The sequence below is a fragment of the Carassius auratus genome, chromosome 13 (genome assembly GCF_003368295.1).
Source record: "Carassius auratus strain Wakin chromosome 13, ASM336829v1, whole genome shotgun sequence".
Taxonomy (NCBI): Eukaryota; Metazoa; Chordata; class Actinopteri; order Cypriniformes; family Cyprinidae; genus Carassius; species Carassius auratus.
In genome coordinates this window covers 18844455-18862916 of record NC_039255.1, presented here as the reverse complement: position 1 = coordinate 18862916, position 18462 = coordinate 18844455, and the positions used below count along the sequence as shown (strand labels likewise).

Here is an 18462-nt window from a genome sequence, read left to right as displayed (position 1 = left end):
AAAAGGCCAAATTCCAAACCTGGCCATGACTACGAGCGTCTGAAAACGCAGTGCACGAAGGCCATGGCAGACCTGCAGTCCTTGCAGAACCAGCACACCAAGACTCTGAAGAGGTGCGAGGAAGCCGTGAAGGAAGCAGACTACTACCAGTGAGTACAGGAGCCATCTGCTGCATTTGTAGCAGTCTTTAATTAGCACTTGCATGATCTACAGGTTAATTAAGGCTTATTAAATGTTTGAAGCCCTTTGGTCTGCAGCTCAATTAAGATTGCAATATTAATATGCGTAATGCAGTTTTAGTGTTATCTAGAGGAACAGTTCACCCATTATTTATTTAATCATTCAAATGATTAACAAATGACAATTATCATTGCAAAAAATACATATATATAATAACAAACTAAAATTAAATAATAAAAATAAATAAAATGATAAAATTGAAGGACAATATATTTTTTAAATTACAATAAAAAGTTATAAATAAATTACAATGTGAAATTGACATCTTTCTCGCCAGTGTTTTGCCTCCTATCTTACAACAGTGAAGACACGGAAAGCCATGGTGGTGAAAGAGTTAACATTACAATTCTATCATAATTTACTAACCCTCATGTCATCCTGCAAAACTTATTTTTAAGTAAATTTTTCCCCCTGTTTTTGCCCATGCAATGAAAGTCAATGGGGACCAAAGCAACACAAGACACAAAAAAAGAAAAATAAATAGATTTTCAAAAGATATCTTTGATGATGATTTTTGTAGCCTCATTATCTAAACCAGTTGGCCATATGTAAGCATGTACACAGTTTGTTCTGCTCTGTTGTCTCTGAGTCAGCCTTGTGTGCTGTCATCCACACACCACATGATATCGTCCATCCATACACAGATGTGCAGTGGCTGTAATCTGATTACGATGTAAGGACACATGCCCTGTTGTTCCCGTCTCAGCTGGGCACAGACGGCCACATAGAGATTGAGTTGACGAGGGATTAATCCCATATTCCCTCGACAGTGTGGGATCCCAGCACACACACATACACACTGTTGAGTGTCCATGTCTGCTGGAAGTGTCTACACTGAGGTGGAACCGATGTGAAGCACTGTACATGAGCAGAAAGTCTGTATCATATATAGATGACACTTCTCACACATACAGAGAACTCATAATTGATTTCAGTAGAGGTGCGTAGTTAGCATGTAGCATATGTTATAATCTATCTCACATGTTGTCTTTATAATCTGGGCAAAAACAAGTTCATTTTTAAAACCGCAGTGTACTCCATCAAAGGCTCAGGGTGTTATTTTATTAAATTTTTCCTAAAAAGTGATCAATTACTTTTTTTAATTTAGTTTTATACTCTGAGCATTAAATACAAAACACACTCTAATATTGAGTACAGTAGTACATTTTTATTACATTTAAAATAGTTCATTGATCAGTATTTCCTTATATTCATAATTGAGTTTTCAGTTTGTCCGCTATCTTCGATGGAGTTTATTGCAATGCAATATAAGATTGCACTGTGTGTGAAGGGTATCTATGATATTGTGTGAAATAGTTCATTAGATTTGAAATGGACAATTTAGTTTTGCATCATTGCAATGAATTATGGGATTGCATTTTTTATTTTGGAAGGGAACATAGATGCTTTCTAAGAAATTGATCAGAAAACGTTATCTTAGAATAACCTCACCCCGTTGCTTATGTTTGGAAGCACGTCTGTGATGTCTTAAACTTCTGCTGTAGACTTCAGTGTCCCGGCTGTAGGTCAGTGGCTGCAGGGCAGGGTTTTAATGATTCCTGGTGGTTTTTAAAAATACATCTGGCTTTAAACAATCATGAAATTGAAACATTTCCTAGACTGCACAAGTGAGGTGTAACGGTTGCAGTATAAGTGGTTCATTTGATTGATTGTTTTGTGTTTATGTTTCAGCGTACAGCATAGCCGCCTCCTGAGCGATCAGTCTCAGCTTACGGAGGAACTGGAGGTTTTGAAGAGAGAGAACGCCAAGCGGGTTCGGGAACACAACCACCTGAGACAGAGCTGTGAGGAGCTGAGGAGACTTCACTCTGAAGATCAGAGAGAGGTGGCCGATATGAGGCTACAGCAACAACAGGTACACACACTTTACACACACTCCAGGGAGGATTCACACATGCACAAGCGCTGTGTAAATGAAATGCCAGTTAACAGCAACACAACCTGCATCTCCATAGAGAAAATCAAGTGATTTCTGGCTTTCCACATCTTTTAATGTCCCAAAATTGTAAAATAGTAATTGGGTGTGTACCATTTTAAATTATTGCACTCTTTGTTGTTAAAATGTTATTTTTTCTTTGTTATTGATCATGTTTTTTTTCCAAATTATTTTAAAATAGAACCCTAATTCCAAAGTGGAGCTTTAAACCTATTAAACTGTTTTGATTTTTTTATTATTATTATTTCTATGATGGCAAAGCTGAATTTTCAGCATCATCACTTCAGTTTTCAGTGTCACCTGGTCCTTCAGAAATCGTTTGAATATTCTGATGTGCCTCCTGATTGATCGGAAGTTCAGAAGAACTGTTTATTTAACGAGTATTTTGTGACATTATAAATGTCTTTACTGTCACATTTGTGCCCTTGCTGTTGATTTAATATGTCCTTGTTGAATAAAATGATGTATTAAAAAATAAATCTTACTTATCCCAGACTTTTGAATTGTAGTGATAAATGGGGAATTTCCACCTTGTTGTCTGCTAGCTGAGTGTGCTCTAAACAGCAATAATGGGCTCAGTGCTGAAACTGTAATTGCCGAACCGTTTTTTTTTTTCACAGCACCGCCCTGTTAATTCACACAGTGTTAATGCAACCTGTTAATACAGGCACTAAAATACATATGCGCTGCTTATGCTTTCGGTGTGAAACGGGCCTAACGGTACTGCCGTCAGCCAGAAAGTGACGTTAGTGTGCCAGAATTGATCCCTGATTTTTTCAGAGCGCTTCAGGGATGGTTAATTAATTTGCAGATTTAGTTATCTTATTGTAGTGCAACCAAATCTGACCTTGACATAAATCGGAAAGCAGGGGACAGGAGATTATTTAGTCAGATGCCACCGTGTCAACACACTGTCTGCTCCCTGCAGCTACTTTGAAGGAATGAGCCTTTTTTCTGTCGGATTGATTTATCAGGCTTCCTTCCGGATTTAACCCACAAACACAACTAGAAAGGTTTAAAGCATCAGGAAAGCTCCTGCTTGTGTGTGTGAAATGATCATAATTGTCACAAAGAGGTCAGATCATGCGTGCCACGGGATCAGTACATGTAGTGCTCAGATTGAACCATGTTTTGACCTGTCAGCAGTGCTCACGCTGCCCACTGGCTGCACAGAAAGCTCACCGCCTGCTTGAAAAAGGTCAGTCAGGAAGGGCAAGTGCTCCCTGACTGATGGAAAAGGACAGAAGCTTTTGCAGTTAGTCAGTACTTACATGGCCTGGAGGAGATTTAGATACAGACGCCAATCACTCGGCGTGTGAAATCCTGCTGTGGCTCGCTCAGGGGCCACTGAGGTGTGGGCTTAATTCCTGGACAGGGAATTGCCTTCGATTATGTCATTAGAACATATAGTGTCCTAATAGGTCATTTTTGCAGAACAAGTAGACTTAATGCTGTTTGTTTACTGCTGAATGCTGTGTGGCGTGTTTGTGTGTTAGTGCATTGACAGCATTTTGCATGCAAGTACAGGAGATGTTTTATAGACTCATGACTGCCATCTGGTGTTTGCATAGAAAACCTTGAATTCAAGTGATGATAAAATGCAAATTCATAAAAGGCAATATAGGCATATTTTTAGGCATATAAGCACACATAATTTGAATTCTTTATGAATGCGCCAACCGTGCACATTTACAGTACTTTGGTACTGGCCAATATGCTTAAGAACAAAAATCACTGTAAACCATTTTAGTACAAATAAGTAGTGTCAAAAGGCTATTTTTTTGTTTTGTTTTGTCTCGTCTTTGTTTTTGATTTGTTCTTTTCTTTTCTGTTTTGTTTTTGTTTTGTTCTATTCTGTTTTTTGTTCTGTTTTGTTTTTGATTTGTTTTTTTTTCTGTTCTGTTTTGTTTTGGATTTGTTTGTTTTTTTCTGTTCAGTTTTGTTCTGTTTTGTTTTGTTTTGACTTGTTCTGTTTTTGATTTGTTTTTTCTGTTCTGTTTTGTTTTTGATTTGTTGTTTTTTTTCTGTTCTGTTTTGTTTTTGATAAGTTTGATTTGTTTCCACCACACAGTAAGCTTTGTTTTATCACTGGTAATCATGGTTTTGTTTTGGCTTTGTCTTTTTTTTGTTTTTTTGTCTTTTCATTATTAGCTTATTATTTAGTTTAGTTTGTTTCTTTGATGCCACACAGTAAATATGTTCACAAAAGCCTTTTTCGACAAAGGTTATCAAGGCTTTGTTTTATTTAATTTATTTAGTTATTTTTTTAAATATCAATTTCTTTGACACCACACAGTAAATCAGGTTCACGAAAGCCTTTTTGGATGCAGGTAATCCGGGAGAACGGGTCGTCAGAGGTTTTGAACAAGCTCTATGACACAGCGATGGACAAGCTGGAGGGGGTGAAGAAGGAATACGACGTCTTGAGCAAACGATACAGTGAGAAGGTGGCCAGTCACAACACTGATCTGAGTCGACTAGAGCAGGTGGAGGAGGACAACAGGCACTTGCAAAAACAAATAGACGCTCTGCTTAAACAGCGCGACACGGCCATCCAGTACCAACAGCAGTGGTCTACATCTATGAGACGGTACGAGTAGTATCAGTTGTCTTTATTATGTTCTCTTAATGTTGCGTAACACTCTTTGAGTAAATTAAAGGTTGTACAACAACTTTTTAACAATACAGTCACATCAAACACAATCTGCAGCCTCTTTTGTATATTTTCTGCTCTGAATTTGAGGCAAAAAAAGCTGAAAGCATAATCAAATTTGCCTAAATGTTCAATTGTGTAGAAGTTGTGATTGTAATAATGAAATACTTTATATAATTTCACAGAGCGTGTGCACTGTTTATATTTAAACGCTGTACATCAACATCTTTTTCACTTTCAGACACCGCAACAATCATCTCAAAAAAATCTGCAGCATTTTCACATTTTCTGCTTGTTTGAGGCAAAATGGTTTGAAATATGTTAAACAGAGCTAAAAGCATAATCAAGTTTGCCTAAATCTCGTTGTGAATGACATGCATTGCATAAATGAGTTGTATTATTGTCGTATATTTTATGCATATATTGTTTAAATCCTACACATAATATGGTCCTGACTTCTGATTGGTCAGTAGTCAATTGCCAGTCTTTTAATTCATTTCACTAATTAACATTTTTTTATTTGAACCCCGTTAGGTTTGACTCGGTGCAGCAGGAGCTGAATAAAGCCTCAGCCCAGAACAAGGAGCTGCAGAGAGAGATGGAGAGACTTCAGTCGGAGGTGACGCGCTACAAGAACTTCCAGCTGAAGGCGGTCAAGGATGCAGAGAAATACAAGGAGGAGCGCGATTCTGTGTTTAATGAATACAGGCTGATCATGAGCGAGAGGGACCAGGTCATTAAAGAGGTGGACAAGCTGCAGACGGAGCTGGAGGCGGCAGAAGCCCGGCTCAAAAACACCTCGTCTGAGAGGATGGTGGCCAGTGAGGAGCTGGAAGCTCTCAGACAGGTAACACGTCCCCAATAACAGATATCAGACATCTATCGAACATTGTTGCTTTGATCTTTATGGTCCGAAGTCATTTAGGGAAACTCACTCTATCACTGTCCATAAATCCAGTATTTAAGATGAAGTCTTGTTTTTATATGCTTTCTGTTCTGTAAATCAGCTTTTTGTTGCCAAGTCTGTGCTAGGCAGCCAGTGAATAACACGCTGTTTTAAAAAAGCACTTCAAATCAATAGTGTATAACTGTCGCTGACGTCTGCGTCTTTTTTGTAGGAGCTAAATTCATCGCTGGTGGATCGAGACCATGCCATCTGTGAGAGAAACGAGCTGCTGGAAAAATACTGCCATGAAGTGAAGGACAAAGCGGAGGCCCAGAAAGAGCTGAGTCAGGCCTGTAAAGACATCGAGACTGTGCGGGAGGAAAGAGATGTGGCCAGGAAAGAGCGAACCGAGGCCATCATCCAGAGAGACCAGTTACTGCGGGAATACTACCAGGCCAGACAGGTGCTTACACTCTGGGATTCGATATATGCTCACATAAACGGCTTTATTAAAAGTATATTTCATATTCCAATGCTGCATCCAGTCTTCTATGGAAAGTCTTCTGTGGTAGACACGAGGAATTTTCCAGGCCTGGTAAAATAATATATGGAATTAAGACAAGTAGTGGAAATGTTTATTGAAAAGTAATTTATCTCGAGTTATGCCTTTCAGTGCCTTAATGTTACAACAGTGAGAAATTTCCTTCTAAGAGATTATCTTAAAAAAATTAATGTATCAGTATTTCTGATACATGAAAATGTCATTAAGATTGTTTGTGTAAATGGAATAAGAAACTGCACCAGTGTCTGTCTGGATTGTGGTGGAGATGCTGGATAATTGTGTCTTCAAATAAATAACTATGTGCTGCATCTGCTCATTAATCGGGTTGTTAAGTCTTACCAGTCATTTCACTTTATCTCGGCAGTGCTGTTAGTTAAGGAAAGTGATTTTAACATTACTAATGCAAGTGCTTAAAATTATTGTCTACTATATTAGGAAAATGAAAGGATCTAGACAGACAGAAAAAAAACACTGATAAAGATACAAAATGTAATGAAAAATCATGAATATTCACACTAAATCTCCAGATTTAACATTTCTAACCGGGTTTCACTGTTTTTTACAAAAACATTGAATCAGCACAAGTGTTTACAACAATAATAAATGTTTTTTTTGAGCATCAAATCATCATATTAGAATGATTTCTGAAGGATCATGGGACACTGAAGACTGGAGTAATTATACTGAAAATACAGCTTTGCATCTCATGAATAAACTAGATATGCAAAAAAAAAAAACATCTTTAAAGTTGTCCAAATGAATTCTTAGCAATGCATATTACTAATCAAAAATCTTTTGGCATAAAAGAAAAATCTATAATTTTGACCCATAAAATGTTTTTTTTTTGGCTATTGCTAAAAACATACCACAGCGACTTAAAACTGGTTTTGTGCTCCAGGGTCACATATATTCAAACAGAAAACAGTTATTTTAAACTGTAATAATATTTCACAATATACAGTTTTTACTGTATTTAATTTTTTGGTGGACATAAGAGACTTAAAAACATTAAAAAATCTCGCCGACACCAAGCTTTTGAACTTTAGTGTATATCACTACAACACTCTTGCTTTTAACTCTTTAAATAGAAATAATAGCTTTTTAATAGATAATGCAGTACATTCAGTCACACGACAATGTGTGTGCATGTCCCCTGCACCATGGCTCAGAAGTAGTATTGTTTTTGTCGTATTTCACCGTTTTTATTCACTTTTAATCAGAGATATTTATCATCTGCTGTTCTTGGAGCAGAAATGTCTAAGGAGCTGTTGGTGAGATGAACCTGGAGTCTCAAAGCATTGTCCTCTCACCTTTTGTCCCTGCCCATCTTGATTTTTCACACACAAACAAACACTACAAACCACAAAGCTCATAAAAATCTCATAAACTCTGAGCCATTGGATTATAAAAAGCGTCAGTGCCGCTTGAGTCCACCAGAGGTCTCTAACAGCTCTAGAGTAGCCGTAATCTCGCAGGTGAAATTCATTCAACTCATTCCACTAGTATTTGTATGCCTTTAAAACACATTCTGGTGAAGAAGTCATCTGCAGTCATATTCATCATGAATGTTTTTGCTACAGAAACAAGACTCGGCCACTCTGGACATGGAGCGTGCCAATAAGGAGATTGAGGTGTTGAGGAAACAGTGTGAGGCCATGTCCCAGGAGCTGAAGGAGGCCGTGCAGGAGGCCGAGGTGGCCAAGTGTCGCAGAGACTGGGCCTTTCAAGAAAGAGACAAGATTGTTGGGGAGCGAGAGAGCATACGGTAACATTGCCACTGAATTCATCAGTATAGGGATTTCATGATATGCGCCTGCCGATGCTGGGACTTGAGTGTGTCTTTGTTGTGTTTTGGCAGGACTTTGTGTGATAACCTGCGCAGAGAGAGAGACCGTGCCGTCAGCGATCTGGCGGATGCCCTGCGTAATCTCGACGACATGAGGAAGCAGCGCAACGATGCAGCCAGGGAACTGAAAGAGCTCAAGTAAACACGGTTTATTCCTGCTTCTCTCACAAACTTCACAGATGATGTGGGGCATTTATTTAATTACATTTAAAAATGAGCTTTTGTAAAAGTAACAGGTTTCTTAATTTTATTCTCACAAAGTTCTGAACAATCCAAAGTCCCAAAATAGCTTTCTAGTATTTTAGGAGTCAATGTTATGTAGGAATGAAATTTAAGGATTTTACATTATGGAACGTTCAAGTTTTTAGCCATAATAACTCGTAAATGCAAATAATTTTAGCATTGATAATAATAATGCAATAATTAATTAAATTGTTATTTAATTCACAGCGATAGTGTCTTATAAATGCAAAGTAGTACATTGATGATTGAATGAGTTCCTGTTTCAGACGCCCCCTAGTGGTTAATAAAAACACCAGAGCACCCCCACCCTCTTGCAGAAGACTTTTCTTAAGTTTTTTTATGTCACTGATGCCCTCCAGGCTTTCCTCTCTCTGAGTCTATGAATCTTACTGACAGTTTGTCAGTATTCCCCAACTACTTGATCCTGTTTTTTTTTTCTTTACCCAAATTTAAGGTTTGACCTTGATGCCGCTTTTATAACATCTCCATCTAGCACAGGTGTTACAGATTGCACAAACTATGGCAAAAAATGCCCTAATGCCAACCCGTATCATCCAGACGTCTTGTAAGACCGAGGTTATCCCAGTCTTAGCATCGGCATCTCTTTCGAACAAAGAGAGATGGTCTTTACAAAGACTGTTGACACTTGACATTCTTCCTGTTTTGTGGGAGTGAGATGAATTAGATGACTGTTTGGAGAGATGAGAGAGAAAAATGATCCCTCTTGTTTTGTGCTCTCTCTTCTAATAAAGGGAGAAGATGGAGAGCCAGTTGGAGAAGGAGGCGCGTTTTTGCCAGTTAATGGCTCACAGCTCCCATGATTCAGCTATAGACACAGACTCATTAGAATGGGAGACGGAGGTGGTGGAGTTTGAGAAAGATCGGGTAAGAATGCAAAAATCCAAAGCAGCACAGCTAAAAGTCATGAGGCAAAATTTATCCATCTTACAGGTGTGGGAAATATCTGGGAACATTTATACGAATGTGTTTTCAGGCTTGGAAAAGTATTATAAATTATTATTATTATTAAATTATTATTAGTGTATAAAACTCTTTATTTTATAGTCCTATTCTGCATGTACATATTTTGTGCATACTATAGTTATTACATTAGTGGGTATGTAACCTAAACTTAATATAAAGATACTTTTTACTGCAGGATTTAAAAAGATCCGCAGGTCGCCCTTTCATAAAGTAAGGAGCAAAAGGACTTTAATCAGAGCAGAAGGTCTTAATTTTGTAATAAATGTTCATTAAATTTTGCATGCATTGTGAAAAATGTATATCATCTCCAGTATTTTTGTCTTTTTTTCCAATGTAAGTATTTAAACATCATTATGTCAAGATATATTTACTGGAGTTGCAAATTGAAGATATGAAGTCCTGTTTTCTGACAAACTGAACAAAACTGAGTTTGTTTAAAACAAGAACAAATATCTTTCATTAGGATATGGAAACTTGTTGGCCCATTGGCAGATATTTGTTAATTTTTATTGATAAACTCACTTCATGTAGATCATTTTCTCAAAAAACTAAAAACAAGACTTGCTTCTCAATAAATGCATCTTGACTGAAAAATCTTTCGACATTTGCATTAGAAAACCAGCCATCACTTTTTTGCAATTTCAACAGAAGGGAGCAAAGCTATTCAAGCTAAAGTAATAGAGATGTGTTCAAATTAAGCAACACATTGTATTCCTTACATTTTCTGTACTTGTTCTTAAAAAAGGTCTTAAATTTGCCTTCATGGTTCCAGGATGCTCATTCACAACATCTGATTTTTGAGTTTTCTTCCTCCATTTGGAGCGGTCTCATCAGTCTCTCCGTCGTTATCTTCCCAACAGGATGACATGGATTTGAAGGCGATGGGGTTTGATATCGCAGAGGGAGTGAATGATCCATATTTACCAGGGGATTGTGGGATATTTGTGACCAGAGTGGACAAAGGAAGTATCGCGGATGGAAGATTGAGGTGGATTCAGATATGGAGTGTTTTTCAGATAATGGCCTCTGGAATGATTTGATGCTCATAGTTTTGTCCTGACCAGCCGTGCCTCTCTCTCAATAGGGTGAATGATTGTCTGCTGAAAATAAATGATGTGGACCTGACTAACAAAGACAGGAAGCAGGTCATCAAAGCTGTACTTAATGGAGGAGGGCTGATCAATATGGTCGTCCGCAGGAGGAAATCTTTAGGAGGAAGACTGGTTACTCCTGTCCACATTAATCTCATCGGACACAAAGGTATCACTTACTTCTGGAACATCCCACATATTTTTCTGACTCGTTTTACCATTTCCGTGGTTAATTTCCCTTGTTTTCTTATCAATGGTCTTTGGTTTTGCTGTGCACTCTCCCAGACGCTGGTATCACTCTTGAGGGGGGCGTATATGTGGCTGCTATCGCACCGGGCAGCCCAGCTGCCAGAGAGGGATCTCTAACCATCGGAGACCGCCTGATTGCCGTAAGTCATCAAGAAGTCATGCAATCCTTCCTCAAGTTGAAACAAGATCGCTGCAATCAAGGATCCGATTTGCTCTTATAAAAGTCTGACCTTACCTCTCATTACAGTCTTCTAAATGAAGCAGATTTTTAATCCAGTTCCTTATCTTAAATGCATGCGGGCTCTTTAAACACACTGCCAATCAAATCCAATCCTCTCCTTAAATGCAGTTGAAGAGTATAAGACAGGTGATGTTCTGAGCGATAGCTGTTACTCTGGTCATAATTAACACAGATGTTAATCCTGAGAGCAGATCAGGTATTACTTTTGACTCCATGCTTGATGTTCTGTAGAAGACATCTGGAACCTTTAGGCTCTGATGTTGCCCATGTCATATGACATCTGCTGGTTCTTATTAATAAAAACAAAGAAAACTCTTTCTCTTTTTCAATGAATGAATTAATTACTCAATGATTACTTGCACTTATTTATTTCTAAACTCACATGGCTTGTCACAAGCATGAGAAGAGAAATGAAGGAAGTTGAAGAATGTTTGCCTTTTCCCATATAATGGGAGTAAATGGGGACTGAGATTTGTGAACTTGAGAATGACAAAAACACCAAATGGAGCATCATGAAAGTGTTCTGAAGCCATATGATAGCTTAATGTGAGAAACAGACCAATGTTGCTTTTCAGTGTTTAATTCACTTAGCTTTGATTTTTGGTTTCAGTTTGCTTTTTAATTTCATTTTCAGTAATTTATGAACCATTTTAATGGATTTTTACTTCAGTTTTTGCTTTTGTTTCATTCAGTAATGTTAGTACTTAAGCTTAAACTTATTTCATTTAGAAGCCAAGCATTTTCCAATTTTCTTTTAAGGTTTTCATCAACTTTTCTTATTTAATTTTCTTTAAGGTTAAAAATGTAAGGTAAATGGACTACAAGATCACATAAATGGCAGTAGAAATTGGATGATTTGGTTCTCGTGTGTCGTTGCCATCAAACCTGATGTCTAATATCACCATGTTTGTTTTCAGAATTTGTTCCTCCTATGAAACTATTGTATGAATTGAAAAGACTTGAAGCAGTATTGCCCACTTTTTGACGTTTTAAAATGGTTGTTACGTTTTAGTGTCATTAAATAGCCGGTATGCTTCATCACCGTCTTGAGGGTGAAGTAAACCTTGACAGAACTATTTCTTTATGTTTAAAAAGATGGAAGGATTTATCTGAACTGGAGATCTTGAAAGTGCGCCATCCTTTCATTCACCAGCCATCTCTTTGTCTCTGTTCTCAAGTTTCCGAAGTCATTTCTGGGTTTGAAAATAGAAGGACTGAAAAGTCTGCTGGCACTTTTCTTTGGTGAAGAGCTGACCTAAATTTCTCTCTCCCTAGATAAATGGGATTGCTCTGGATAACAAATCTCTGAGTGAATGTGAGGCTCTGCTGAGGGGCGGCAGGGACTCGCTCTCTCTCTCGCTCATGAAGGTGATTGTTCTCTCATTGCTGTCTGAGTGTGTGTGCCGCTCTCATTACCCCATGCCAAGGTGCTGCTGTGACATTTATTCCAAGTCGTATTTGAGACAGCTGTGTCGAAGCTGGAAAACCAACTCTGAGACGTTACTGAGGAAGTCAGATTTGGAAACTTGGCTAGTTTGTAGTTGTTCTGCAGTTCATCTTCAGTAATCAGCTGAGCCTTTACTGATAACCTCTGTAAATCAATGCTTTCCTGAGCTAACTAACCATAACGTTTGTGTTTGAATGGTTTTAAACAGATTTGGTTTCCTTTTTTTTAAAATATGGAGATAATTTCTTGATAGCTACACAAGGTACGCTAAGAGACCTGTGGCCTGTTGAACAAACTTTTGAAATTTGGTGTAGCTTTAGAGTTGACAAAACTAAACAAATCCAACCCAGTTTTAATCAAGTTTAGCAGTTCACAGAAATTATCTTCTGAAGATTTATATATATATATATATATATGTATATGTATATATATATATATATATATATATATAAGAATTTAACTGACTCTAATATAAGTAAATCAACTAAATTACAGTAATAATTTATCTACATTCTCAAAGTGCAATTGAAGTTAAAAATTGAATATCATTTGTCAAAATATAATTACTTATATGTAATGCTTTAAGTATATGATATTTACTTCATATAAAACTAATATTATTAATAATTAGCAGCGAAAGCCAGAAAATTTCATCTCTAAAATGCAAGCACTGTGAATTATTTTAATTTGGAACGAGTGTTACAGGGATTGTGACTTCATTTCATCAAATAAATGACCTCTTAAAACCAGTCCATCATCTTCAACCTGAAAAAACAGTTTCTCAAACTCACCTCAAACTCACCAGCTTCGTGAAGTAGGCCACTCTAACTGTAGTTTTTGTACTTCTGAGTGTTTGTTTTATTGATGATGTGTTGTTTTATTTATCCCAGTCATGCTGAACTTGTCCATTAACAGTTTTTCCCCCAGAGCACATCGGGGCAGAACATCTTTGAGAGCCTGCGGGAGGCGGAGAAATCCAACGGCAGAATCCACCTGTCGGATATCCATTCACGAAACCTCAGAAACCTCAAACACAACAGCTCCACTCAGACAGAGGTTTACAGCGGGGACACTGGCGGCGAGAGAAGAAAGACCCGAAGCGACATGGAGGAAAGTGGTTATTCTGAGAGGAAAGTCTTCCCCATCTCCACCCTGCACCCTAACACTCTCCGACCCGCTTCAGAGCTGGGACCGGCCCGCTACAGCGCCAGTGCCTTTCAGGAGGTCTGCTACACCCGCTCAGAGTCAGTCGGCCCCGAATGCATTACACTGGAAACCAGCCTGGAGAAGCAACACAGTGGCGGCACTTGGCCTAAAATGGTGGTGGACAGCCCCGCACAGCTCTCCATCTACAGGTCGCCCAAGCAAAGAAAGCCCATTGATGCCGACACTTTCAAAAGGCCAGACACGCTATCGAAGAAAGACAACCATTCGCCTCAACCTTTGAAAGCGGACTCCGCCGCGACACCCCCGACCCCGCCCACACGCAGCGACTCCTTCAAGTTCAAGCACAAACATCAGGGCAGCTCTGCCTCGGAGTCCACCATCACCGTCATGTCTGTCCACGAACCCAAGCAGGAGGACCGCAACGGGAACCTGTACTTCACCGAAGGCAAGGTCTTGAGCTCCAGGAAGTCCTGCGAGGAGGACATCGGGCGGATGCGGCCGGAGGAACAGGAAGTGAAGCGTCCTAGGCCCAAATCTGCCCCGGCGCTCAGGCGCAGGATGACTCCTCAGACCATTCTTCTGCAGAGCTTCCAGGTGAATTTATAGATCCGCCGTCCTGCCTGTTTTAATTAACCTCGCAGCCTGAGATTGATCTCCCACTGCACCGGGACGAAAGAGAGATGGGGAGAGAACATAAGAAATGCTGACGCACGCCTCCTGATGATATTTAGAAGATTCGCTTAGTGAATGTTTTATTATATTAATTTGATAATTATAGTAATATAAGCTAGTGTAATTAACGTATGCTTTATATTATTTACTATTTTACTAAAGTACATAATTGAATATGATACATATTGTCTTAATATTAAATGAACTAAGTTATTATTATTTAGATTTATTCGTTGTCATATTTAAGTCATTATCATATATTAATATATATATATATATATTTGTTTTAGAATTTCTAATAACATAAATGCCAGTTGAAGTTGCAGTACGCCCATATGAGACACTGAGACAAAGATATTTGAGAAATCAAAGATTTTAAACCTTGGTAGCAAATATGAAAATATTCTAAATTCATTTCAACTGTTCAATGAATCACTTTAGTTAATGGAATTCAGAATATGATTTATCACTTCAAAATGTTCATATTCTTTAGATGGAATATAACATGCTTCAAAAGTTTGGGATTTATATGCAAAAACAGTGCCTTTTTTATACTAATGATAATAATATTATTTTTGTTTTTTAAAACAATTATTTTATGTTCACTAAGACATTTATCTGATTAAAAAAACACACACTATATATATATATATATATATATATATATATATATATATATATATATATATATAATTTTTTTGTATATATTTATATATTCCTCCATTTAGTTAAAATAAAACAATGTGTGGTGATTCTTTTGATGTTTTTTAAATATTTTTATTAACTCTGCTACATGTTGAATATTTCATATTACAAATAATCTTGCTACAAAGTGGTCAGAAGTATAATTTTTAACCATTTTCAGAGGAAATACATAAAGATTTTGTATATCATTTGAAGAATGAGAACTCATTCTGCCAGTTATTCCAGAACTGTGTGCTGCATTATCTAATGCTGTGTGTGCATGTGTTTGACAGAGTTATTCAAATGATGGTGACTCTGTGGAGCAGAGGGAGACGCTGTGTTCCTCTCCTAATCGACCTCACAGACACAGCGTGGGTTTTGTGCCTACAGCCTATAATGGAACCCTGCCTCCCAGTGAGTTAAACCTGCCCTAATCACAGCCCGAGTCGCCCATGCTGCATTTCAATGCATCTCTTTAACAACACTCTTCCTACTCTCTCTCTCTCTGTCTGCATTTGCTCTGTAGAGAACAGTTCATCTTATGGTGACCTCAGTCCTGGATAATTGAAATGCTCATTTATGATAATCATGTAGAATATGGTTCAACGAGCTTGTTAATTTACCCAATGAAACCCATTTATAATTTTCATTTTGAATGTTCATGCTATTACTTTGTATGAAAATGCAGGGCTCAATATAATGCATTTTTCTCTTTTGTCCTGATTCTTTCCAGCAGCATAAAGCTATTTTTATTTGTGATGTCTGAAATGTCAGTTAGGTCTCATTTATTGCAATGACATATTTCCATTTTATTTTTTCCCGTAAAACTCATTGTCAGGACTGTAGACTTTTGTTGAAACAGGACAAGCTTGGTGCCTCTGTCACGTGACTATACAGTTCACACGGGGTTTGTGTGATAATGAGGTCTATTTTTACTTGATTTGAATATTCAAGCTTTGGCCATGATGCTTCCCCACCGTCTGCTCATCTGTCGCCCAGAGTAGCTGGCTTTACCAGTGGATCTCAGTTCTGAAGACAAGCAAAAGCCAAAGCATGACATCACTACACACACTCGGCGCCCCGTGTAGTTTTTAAAACATCTTTTGATCAAGCGAGGAGAGCAATAGTCACAATAATAGAGGCAGAAATGAAAGATGTGAGTGCAGTGGGCAGTCGAAGTGTTACAGCAGGAGTGTGTGATTCTCATTGACGTGTTTTATTGGTTATTATGTGCGTGTTGTGTTTAAACTTCAGACTCAGCACATCGAGGACTGTCCCCCTGCTCTGCAGTAACGGCTGTAATGAAGAACCCCGTTTACATGGTGCGCAGTCACAGAGTTCACACTAACAACTGCCCTACTGTCCCCAACCAGATCAATCAGCAGCACACCCCCCCCAGGTACCACAGTTCCCCGCTGAGATAACAACACTTACACACATACACTGTACTTCCAACTCTGTGGCGGTATCCACTTTTTCCATTCCATTTCCTATATTTGCCCCCCTGGGTTTGATTTCCAGGCATTTGTTTTACCTTCTTAAATGTATCAGTGTTGTCTTATTTCAAATACTTTTCTGTTTAAATTTAGGCAACTTCAATCAATCAGAATATAGACTATAAAGGCATCTATTTTCACATTCCAAATGTTGAACAGAAGCTGCTTCTGACATGGCATGTTTATTTACACTGATTGTTTATTGCTGCTAAGGTGGCATACATAGATGTACATGACAATTGCTTAATATATTGAAATTGCCTATATAATAAATTAAGACAAACAGGAATTAATTACAGGGCAGAACTGCAATATTATGACAAATCATTTTTAGGAATGGTTTCTGAATTGATTGCATTTTATGCATTAGAAAACAAAGACTTCACATTGGTTATCTTAGTAGCAGGAAAACCAAAAAACCGGTGACTGCTTCTGGTCAGCCATTGCATTCATGCACTCGCAACATAAAAAATAAAATACAAATAAAATCTTTGATGTAAAATAAGCAGATCTAAATGCATTGCAATCAGCACCTTTCATTTAACTTTACTGGCATTTTTGCCCCAAGCCCCTGTTAGTTTCTGACCCTGGAAGGTATCACTTTAATGCAGAACAAGTGCATCCCAAATGTGAGTTATTGCAGTTAATGATGTCATCACACTTTTCAGTATGTTGTGCTAAGAACAAGTAGTCGTTGTAGGTCATAAACAGGGTAATTATTTACTTTGTCATGAGAATAATTGTTCCTTCACCCCATGATGATGAGGGTTTGCTGATCTGGTGTGTTTTCGTCTCTCCGTCTCAGTCCTCAGCATCAAGGGCATCTGAGTCTGGACCTCAGCCAGAAACGCTCCACAGACTACTCGGACTCGTCCCGGAGCAGCCGGGCCTCACACGGCACTAACTCCCTGCCGTCCAGCGCTAGACTCAGTCAGTCTCTGGCTTTAATCAAACATATCATCTGATCCTCACACAGTAACTACTGAGTTTAAATAGGGTGGGTGTATTTTCTCCCTTTTGTTTCCTGAAGGCTCATCAAATAATTTGCAGTATCGCACTGAAAGGATAAAGATTCCCTCCACGCCACGTTATCCTCGCTCAATGCTGGGCTCAGAAAGAGGTGAGCCTCCACTCATAAACCCGAAGTTATCTTGGCTATGGTTGAACTGGAATATTAACTTATGCTTTTCTACATATTATGTAATATAGACTGTAGGCTTCATACTACAATAAAAGTTGACCTGACTTCTATGCGTTTAAATTGAGTTATTTCTGAAATCTTTCTGAAATCAATGTATTTAGAGTTTTTAAATCCAGTGTTGTCCTCCATACTGAAGTCTGTAAAACTAACTAACCACCAGTAGCAGCAATATGCTACAGGTAGTTAAAATCTCAGACTAAGCTAAATCAAGTAAAACATGTCAAGTAGATTTGTGTACACTGAAATATTGGAAGCCTGAATAAATAACCTGAGGCAAAGAGTGCACTTAGAAGTGTGCATATAAAAGAGCTGTTCTCTGTGTAACTAATAGTGATTCATGCATGAAATCTAAGTTTCTGTTCACGTTCAGCATCAAATATAGACAAAGTAGTGGATGTGGACTGTCCTTTATCCCAGAGTTTTCTTTTGTACATGAACGGATCAATATAATGCATATTCATGGTACTTTGTGATCATTTTTTGTGTGATTTTAAAATTTGCAAATACCGGCCTTGTGAAATTCTTGATGATTTTAATGTTTTATTCAGCCATTACTCTCTAAAGAGTGTGCCATTCAACTAATTTTGCCCTTATTTCTTATCTCTCGTTCAATAGCTAAATCATTTTCTGAGATGAGATGAGCTGTTAAAATGTAATTTATTCCTATGTTTCAAAGCTGATTCATCAGCATCATTACTCCAGCGTCACATGATCTTTCAGAAATCATTCTAATATGCCGATTTGCTGCTCAGGAAACATTACCTATTATAATCAATGTATAAAACAGTTGTATAGCTTAATACTTTGTGATTATATTTAAGATTTTTTGAGTAAAAATAGAAA

At 37.9% G+C, this 18462-nt stretch overlaps 1 protein-coding gene across 7 annotated transcripts in view; it reads left to right on the top strand.

Moving 5' to 3' along the window:
• LOC113112953 (disks large homolog 5-like) overlaps nt 1–18462 on the top strand; it is a 50328-nt gene that overhangs the window by 19606 nt on the left and 12260 nt on the right. For 5 of the 7 annotated variants that reach the window (XR_003293517.1, XM_026278934.1, XM_026278936.1 and 2 more), the window contains exons 4-20: nt 6–149; nt 1933–2116; nt 4528–4787; nt 5385–5697; nt 5969–6199; nt 7879–8063; nt 8157–8282; nt 9140–9272; nt 10232–10359; nt 10456–10631; nt 10748–10851; nt 12228–12320; nt 13315–14160; nt 15216–15336; nt 16177–16321; nt 17224–17348; nt 17449–17538. Coding sequence is in view for 6 of the 7 variants with exons in the window: in XM_026278934.1 (XP_026134719.1) it covers nt 6–149; nt 1933–2116; nt 4528–4787; nt 5385–5697; nt 5969–6199; nt 7879–8063; nt 8157–8282; nt 9140–9272; nt 10232–10359; nt 10456–10631; nt 10748–10851; nt 12228–12320; nt 13315–14160; nt 15216–15336; nt 16177–16321; nt 17224–17348; nt 17449–17538 (3404 nt within the window). In the remaining variant the exon portion in view is untranslated. The remainder of the gene's footprint in view (nt 1–5; nt 150–1932; nt 2117–4527; nt 4788–5384; nt 5698–5968; nt 6200–7878; nt 8064–8156; nt 8283–9139; nt 9273–10231; nt 10360–10455; nt 10632–10747; nt 10852–12227; nt 12321–13314; nt 14161–15215; nt 15337–16176; nt 16322–17223; nt 17349–17448; nt 17539–18462) is intronic. The other 2 variants (XM_026278935.1, XM_026278937.1) reach the window with 2 other exon arrangements.